The 8619-nt window shown below is 44.5% G+C and overlaps 1 protein-coding gene across 1 annotated transcript; it reads left to right on the forward strand.

Annotated features, from left to right (window-relative positions):
• Positions 1-82: 82 nt before the first annotated feature.
• Positions 83-7007, forward strand: tmem74b (transmembrane protein 74B). The gene is made up of 2 exons (XM_043710887.1): positions 83-96; positions 3493-7007. The coding sequence occupies exon 2, from the start codon at positions 3543-3545 to the stop codon at positions 4257-4259; it is 717 nt and encodes a 238-aa protein (XP_043566822.1). The 5' UTR covers positions 83-96; positions 3493-3542; the 3' UTR covers positions 4260-7007.
• Positions 7008-8619: the final 1612 nt, after the last annotated feature.

The following is an 8619-nucleotide window of genomic DNA, read 5'->3' on the forward strand; positions in this document are numbered from 1 at the left end:
GCCCCCCCCCCCCCGAGCTCCAAGCCGCCGCCTTCCCAGTGCTTGGAGTCAGCTGCTCTCTTTATTCAGGTGATGATGGGAAGTCAGTGTTGCCCGGTAAGTGGATTGTAGATTCCTGGCGTTCGGGTGGGGGCAGTTTCCAGAATCCCAAGCAGTTCCGATCAGCGAGAAAGGGCAGAGATGGAGGTGAGCGGCTGCGTTTCTAAGACGGCCAGGGAGTGGGGGCGCGTAGGGGGATGTCCGGACACGGGGTTCGGGCTGGGGAGGGTAGTCTTGAAAATGCCCGAGATGGCTGGCTGTAAATCAGCTCACTGATGTGCTGCACTGTCGCTGGGTCTCAGCAAAAACTGGTTTCCAATAAAACGCATGTGAGCTGGCACACTTAAACCGGGTTCAGACTGGTCTCCACAGAGAGGAGGCTATTTACACAGGGGGCTGTTTCACATATACAGGGGGCTGTCTGATTTTACACAGGGGGCTGTTTCATATATACAGGGGGCTGTCTAATTTTACACAGGGGACTTTCTGATTTTACACAGGGGGATATACACAGGGGGGTCTTTCACATATACACGGGGGTGTCTGATTTTACAAAAGGGGCTGTTTCATATACACAGGGGGCTATTTCACATATACAGGGGCTGTCTGATTTTACACAGGGGGCTGTTTCACATATACAGGGGCTGTCTGATGTTACACAGGGGGCTGTTTCACATATACAGGGGGCTGTCTGATTTTACACAGGGGGCTGTTTCATATATACAGGGGGCTGTCTAATTTTACCCAGGGGACTTTCTGATTTTACACAGGGGGCTATTTCACATATTAAGGGGCTGTCTGATTTTACACAGGGGGCTGTTTCACATATACAGGGGGCTGTTTCACATATACAGGGGGCTGTCTAATTTTACATAGGGGGCTGTTTCATTTACACAGGGGGCTGTATAACTTTACAGACGGGGCTATTTCATATACACAGGGGGTCTTTCATTTTACAGAGGGCATTGTTTTATCTACACAGGGGGCTGTTTTATTTATGGAGGGAGCTTTTTATTTATGGAGGGGCTGTTTTATTTAATCAGGGGTTGTTCAACTTACACAGGGGACTATTATATACACAGCAGGCTGTTTTATATACACAGGGGACTGTTTTATATACGCAGGGGCTGTTCAATTTACACAGGGGTTGTCTTATTTAGACGGACGGCTGTTTTTTATAAACAGTGGTTATTTAATTTACATAAGGGTTTGTTTTATGTACATAGGGGCTATTCGATTTACACAAGGGGCTGTTTAATTTACACGGTGGGGGGGGGGGGTGCTGTTTTACTGGTGGGTGGTAATTGTAGGAATTTGTGTTTTCTGTAGAGTGGGGTTTGTTAGGCAGGGGCTGGCGTGAGTGAGTAATTCCTGACAGTACTGTAGCACTGTAGACTGAAGGCAGTCAGAGCGAATCAACCCTAACTGACAGTGAACCGTGGAGAGCTCACGGAGCAAGAGGAGGGGGAGGGCGGGGTGGGGGTGGGGGGCAGAGTGGAGATGAGCCAGGGTCCCACCCCACCTAGCCTGAATAAATCAGGACTGCATGACACGCAAACACCAGCCGGGGGAGGGGGCAGGGTGGAGTTACAGAGAGCGGAAAGTGTTCGGAATGAGCCCGAGGGGGTTGGCTGCAGTTTTCCCCAACCTTACACGTTTCCCAGAGTGAACCCTCCGCCGGCTGGGAACTGGGAAGCGCTTGGAGGGCGAGAACAGTCAAAAAGAGCTGAAAGCAGCAGAACGCTCCCCAGTGACAGGCGGGTAGCTCACTGTCTGACAAATTAACGAGGCAAGTTGCGGGCCGCAATGAAGTTACTGTACCTGATTGTTACCGAGTGTGGCCATTGCATGGAACAGCTCTTAACAAATCGGAGGGAGCTTTACACCGACTCTGGCTGTTTCAGGGCCGGCCCGGGGCCCCGGCTCTAACGGATACACAAGTCACCGCCCCTGCTTCCAGATCAATGGCCTGAATCCAGCCCAGCCCAGGCTCGCCTGTGGTGACAGACGCCATTGTACTGTCTCTGTCCTCTACCTCTGTCTCAGACTCCCTCTTCTCTCTCCCAGTCTTATCCTCTCTCTCAGACTCCCTCTTCTCTCTCCCAGTCTTATCCTCTCTCTCAGACTCCGTCTTCTCTCTCCTCCAGTCTCTGTCCTCTCGCTCTCTCTCTGGCTCCCCCTTCTCTTTCTCTCTCTCCCTCTCCCAGGCGCTGTCTTCTCTCTCCCAGACTCCGTCTTCTCTCTCTCCCCCAACCTCTGTCCTTTCTCTCTCTTTCTCAGTCTCTGTCCTCCCCCTCTTTCCCTCTCAGTCTCTGCCCTCTCCCTCTCTTTCAATTTCTGAACTCTTTCTCTCGCAGTCTCTTCTCGCAAATCTCTCCTATTGTCGATGCGCCGCGAAATCCAGAACCTGGCTTTGAAATTTGGGCAAAATTAGTCTCATTCAGGTATCAATCAATTCCGCCGAACTCACTGGTCTGTTTTGGATTGAATACATCATTATCGGAATCACAGCAGGCAAGAAACTTTGAATATTGTGTCTTCAGTGAGTGGGAGGTAGGCTGTGTAACGGGTAGGACAAAGGGCCGGGTCATTGTGATGGAGTCTAAAAGGGGCATCACTGTCTACTCCAATCACTTAGCGATGGCATGGTGCCCTCCGGCCCCTAGCATTGCCTTTATGTGGGTCGCCTTTCAGGCAGAGTTCACTATTGATCATGTAATAAAGGACAGAGGATTTCACCTCCATCCTTGAACCCCCCCTCCCCCTCCCGTCCCCACCCCGCATCTTTTGCTCTTGGAGTCAGTTTGAAGGAGATCAGGCAATGGACGGGGGCGCGCCCGGTGAGGGTTTAAAGCGAGGAAACAGAAGGGAAGCAGCAAAATATTCCTTTCGGGAAATGAAGGCAGATTCTAGGAATTAGGTGAACGGGATTGGGGGGTGGATGGGGGAGGGTTAATGGAAATCTTAGGTGGGGGTGGCGAGCGAATGGTTTGCTGAATACAGGGTATTCCAGAGATTGAGAGACGGCGAGATACTGGGGAGAGAAAGAGAGAGCCTGAGATTGGAATGTTTGCACTCAGAGAAATTGGAGATCGGTATTTTAGGACATGAACCGCCCCCCCCCTACCCCCCGGGTTGTAGTATACAAGGGAGATGGAGTTGAAGGGGCTTGCTGGCCGTCAATGAATTTTGATAAGAGATATCATGTACCCACTACCGCATCCATGTCTGTATGTTAACACCGGGTTTTCTCTAAGTTGGTGAATTTATATAGCCACCTGTCTCTTAGCAGTATAGAGATCAAAGGCCGGGACATCATTCTATGACATCTGGCACCTTTCCTCAGCGTGAAGGGTTTGTTTTGGCGCTTTTGGGAAGGTTTCCCTAGCTGATGTGGCTCCGTCTTATTAACTCCTGTTCCACACTGAGCTGTCGCTTTGCCTGTGTTTGCAGGGTTTATTACAGTTAAGCATCGCTGGGATGTACACGGTAAACGAACTCCAATGGCGTCTGCGGAGTGCTTTCACCCCCTGCAAGTGAGGAGCACCGACGCCGGTGACACAAGCTGCGGCCCCCGGCTGGAGTTGCGAGGGAACGGCTGCTGGAGCCGGGAGATTTCAGCACCACGGACAGCTCCGCGGCTGGGCGGCGAGCAGGAGCAGGAGACTTCCTTCAGCAACCCACCCGCGGCCAACGACACAGGACACGGCTTGGGGGCTGTGCCCACCCACAGCACCCGGGACAGAGCCCAGGAGACATCGCCCCGCTCCGAGGAGGAGCCGGACTCCGAGGGAGCTGCTCAGTCGGTTGATTATGGCTTCACAGTGGCGCTGGTGTTCCTGGTGGCCGGTATCACGTTGGTGGTTATCGCTTATGCCATCCCGAGGGAGTCGAAGGTGGATCCGGACACGGTGACAGCACGGGAGATGGAGAGGCTGGAATTACATTACGCTTTGTTAGGCTCTCACTTGGACAAATGCATCATCGCCGGCTTGGGGCTGCTGACACTGGGGGGGATGCTGCTGTCCTTGTTACTCATGGTCTCTATCTGCAAAGGTGAGTTGTACGGGAGAAGGAACTTTATGGTCAGTGGCAGAACCAGAAAGACCTATGGGTCCATAAACCTGAGAATGAGACCCACAGACGGCGAGGGACATCAATCCCTGGTGGAGTCTGAGGTTCTGCAGCCCTCTGAGAACCTGAGCCAGACCGGCTCCTGAACAATCTCTGTCTGCTAGCTGCAAATGTCGTTCCTGTGAGAGCTATTCTAGACAGCCCTCGTCCAGAGAGTATTTAAGCATGTGTTTGTTCACGGATTATGCGATAGGGTGCATCGCCACACACTCTGCATTGAGCCAATGAACCGAATTTCAGAATTTGACTTCCCCCTGAGCCTCAGCCCAGTCTCCGGGAGTCAGTCCCTGTCCAGGGAGGAGTTAGGCTTAAATTTACGTTGACTGTTGAGATGTGTGAAAACGTCTGGGTGTGTGGGTGGGTGGGAGGGGGTCTCCACCTATCAATCCTACACATATGAGTAACTCTACAACTCTGCCTCAAACACTGAATTGATTGGGTGGCTTAACATAATGCAGCATTACTACAAAATGGAACATGTCCTGAATCCTATACAGATTGCACCCCAGGCTGATAAAATACTAAACAGAATGGATTCCAGACAGGCCAAATACCAGATAGATTACATTCTAAATAGAGTGGAACTTACACAGGCGCATTGCATGCCAGAGAATCAACTCTCTGCACAGTTTGGATTCTTACTGCAACTACATCTGTGTAGATAAGATCCCAGAGAAAGGCATTTCAGGTAGACTGTATCTCACACAGACTGGACCCCACAGCAATGATGTCTCACACAGACTGAATCCCACACAGTTTCAAGCAACGAGTTAATACAACCTGAACACCATACAGACTGGATCACTCACAGACTGGGTATACTGTGCACTAAGTCTTGCATGGAAAGGGCCTCAGCAAAATATTACTGGCACTCTAAATGAAAGTGTGGTCCAGTGTATTATATTACAATGTAATACAAATCCCTTATTTGATGCGAGTATTTAACGGCTGAAGTAACATTTTAAACTCTTGTCTGTAAGTTGGCAGGCATAGGGTTATGATTATTTTTCTTTTTAAATGATGCATAATGGAACAGCAATTTATAGTATTCAAAATAATCTTTACTTATATAAGAAAACATATCCAATAACTTAATGTGGGTAAGTTGAAACTCTAGTATAGCAACAGAGGGGAGTTTTTTAAATGGGATTTTCCCTATTGTTCTGAAGACGAATTATGGAAAGTTTGGTAAAATGAGATAATATGAGACTTTTGTGTGAAGTTTCAGCAAGCAAGTGGGAGACCTTCATTGAAAATCAGCCCTAGTGTATCAGGCAGACCAGAAGGTTCCAACCCTTATGATTTATGCTGAGTTGGTCAATCTCATTTAAGGTGGGACCAGTTCCCAAGACCATAAAATAGTGTTGAAAATAATGCATTCTCAAGTTTTTGAGTATCTCTGGCAAGGGCAACATTTTTTTTCCCTATTCCTGGTTGCTCTTGAGAAGGTTGCTGACAGGTTGCCTTCCTGAAAAACTGCAAATGTTTGGTGGAAGTGTTCCCACAATGTTGCTCGGCATGAAGTCCTAGAATGTTGACACTGTTTCAATGAAGAATTGATAAGGATCTCCATTTGGTCCATTCCAGCTTACCTGCGTAGGAAATTCCAAACAATCCAGCATCCACCAGTTTCTTGAATAATTTGTTTTACATTTTTCAGTTATGATTCTTTCTGGAAATCAATGTATCTATTGACCAAATTTCTGTGAAATTTAACTTCCTAACATATGCCATCTGTCATTACCTTGAATCTGCCCACCTTACCTCACCATTGTATTTAATCTGAAGTTGGGCATAATTATTTTCTATAATTACGTTCTGCATATAATTTACAGAGTCATCTTTCATGCACCTTTAACATAAGAATTTGCCTTTTAGCTGTACCCTGTAGCATATCTCCTTTGGTTTCCTTTAGCATTCCACAACTAGTTTGATTACTCTTGGGATAGAAAATAGCCAAGGTTTTTGCTCTTGATTACTGTCCAGTGATTCTACCCCGTGGCTGAAAACTCCAAACCTATGCTCAGTTTGTTCATGCTCACACATAATAAGCTTTGAAGAGATGCAGGCTCCTAGAAGCCATCAAACTGTACAGAGTCATCACTTTTAAGAGAGGAGATAACCTGAAAATTTCACAAATTTGTTTGGTTAAGACTTGCTATAATGTTACTTCACAGTAACCTTTACAGCATATATACCAATGTTTTGTTCCTGTTGGTTAAAACATACAACTTTGCAGAAGATTGTAACAGCTCAAAATGATACATTACACAGATTTTAGTTTTTAATAATTTAGTAACTCCTTATCTCAGAAAATGTATTATATAAAAACTCTAAAGTATGCAATTGACCTGAGGCCATCTTGCATTTAGAAAATTTCAGTATATACTGTACAGCACATGGATTCTATACCAAAATGTATTGTTATATTCTACTGTCTGTTACATATCATAGGGCTTCTAAACAGACTGTTAGCAGGTAGAAGATTGAGGTTTTTTTTTACTTTTTTAATGGTGCAATATTTCTGATGTGTAAATATCTTCTGAGGCATACATTGCCCAGAGGAAAGAGCAAAGTGTTCTCTTGTAGTAAGCGGCAGTACGCTTTTGATAAAATACTGCAAGTCCTAAGCTGCAGGTTTTGTTATATGCTTGATAATTTGTTGCAATGTTTTGAAGTTTATTCATATGTTTGTTATGTTTCTCTGCATAATCACTTTTTAAACACTTTTTAATCAGACATACATTGTATATTCAGTGTTCTGCCGTGCCTACAAAAACTATGAGACAATAAAAATAAAAATGGAAGAATCTATTGGCATGACTTTTCCAATTCTTTTCATTTCTTGGTCTATTCAGTTTTATCCAAGTGCAATATGATAAAGTTGGAAGATTTAATTTTATTTCAATTTGCTTGCTTTGCACATTACATTAAAGTATCAGGCAACATTCTGTTGATAAAACCTTTATCTCCAAATTACAAGGTTATGGATTCAAGTCTAAAATCTAGGTCAATATTCCAGCAGTCTTTGGATGAGGCATTTTACCAAGATTCCGTTTATCCTTTCAGGTGAATGCAAAAGATCACAAGGCTCTAGTTCAAAGAAGAGCAGGGGAATTCAACTAAAAATCCTGGCCAATATTTATCCATCAATCCACTTCACTAAAACAGACAATCTGGTCATTAATACGCTGCAGAAGCTTTCTATATACAACATGATGCCAGGCTTCCGATGTTACAACAGTGACTACATTTCAAAAGTACTTTATTCACTACAAAGTGCAATTTATTTCTTCAAATAGAGGAGAGTTTGGAAGCCTGCATCTGTCCTATGAAATTATTCATGCACTGTCTGATATGTTGAGCCACTTAGACTTGCAAGAGTTGTAATGCCAGAGAGAAGTCAGTGCTGGTACCTGTGTTCAGATATGTATATATTACCATGTCTCTTTATATAGCAGCACCCCTTTCCAACTATACGAGATCACTAAATTTGTTGATATCAGGATCCAGTCTTATGCAAGTTTCTTATTTCTCTTAATGTTTTAATGGTTTCTGTTTTTAATTCCGTGAGTACTCCAGCAGATGAATTCAAAGGATGATGAGTGGAAACTGTCAGAGAATAGAAGGTAACAGCATTAAGATTCAAGCAAGGAAACAGGGGAGACAGTCTGAAGTTGCTAAACTCCATGCTTCAACCAGGGATCTGCAAAATGCTCATCAGGCAGATGAATCTTATGTTGAGATTTTTCTTAGAACAGCATCGCTGAAAAAAAGAAAAGCCAAAGTGGAAATAGGAGAAAGGGTTGAAGTGACAAGTCTTAGACAACTCAGGATCATATTAATAAACCAGAGACTTATGAAGCAGATATTCAAATCTGTACTTGGTATCTTCATTACTGACGAAATTTCACCATGAACAGTGCTAAAAGCGTGCAATCAGATTTGGTTTCTGTGAGAATTGTTAAAATGAATGTCTGCACATCTGAAAATTTTTCCTCCAAAAACAATAGCTTCAATTATATGTGTGTTAGATAATTTAAAAAAACTTTGTACTCTAAATCCAAATGACCTTTCAACCAGGTGCCACCTAGCAATCATCGTACTAATTTGCTGTCACTTGTTAATTTTGCTATCATATCCCATACATTGTTGTTGATGTAGAGGACCAACCTCCCGAGGGCATTAAAATCACAATACATAATGAACTGCAATATTTCAGTGCAGTACTGTGCAAAGGGCTACATTGCCAGAGATGCAAGTTAATGGAAAAGATTGTTTATGAATTATTCCATTTGACATTTGTTCATCAACTCATACCACAAAACAGGTTTCCTGCTTATTTATCTCAATTGCTATTTTGGGATTTTACTGCATTGAAATTTGCTTGTCATCTTTTCTATATAGTAACAATGTCTGCACATCAAATATTAATGCATTAACTGT

Source organism: Chiloscyllium plagiosum, chromosome 20 (assembly GCF_004010195.1).
Source record: "Chiloscyllium plagiosum isolate BGI_BamShark_2017 chromosome 20, ASM401019v2, whole genome shotgun sequence".
NCBI lineage: Eukaryota > Metazoa > Chordata > Chondrichthyes > Orectolobiformes > Hemiscylliidae > Chiloscyllium > Chiloscyllium plagiosum.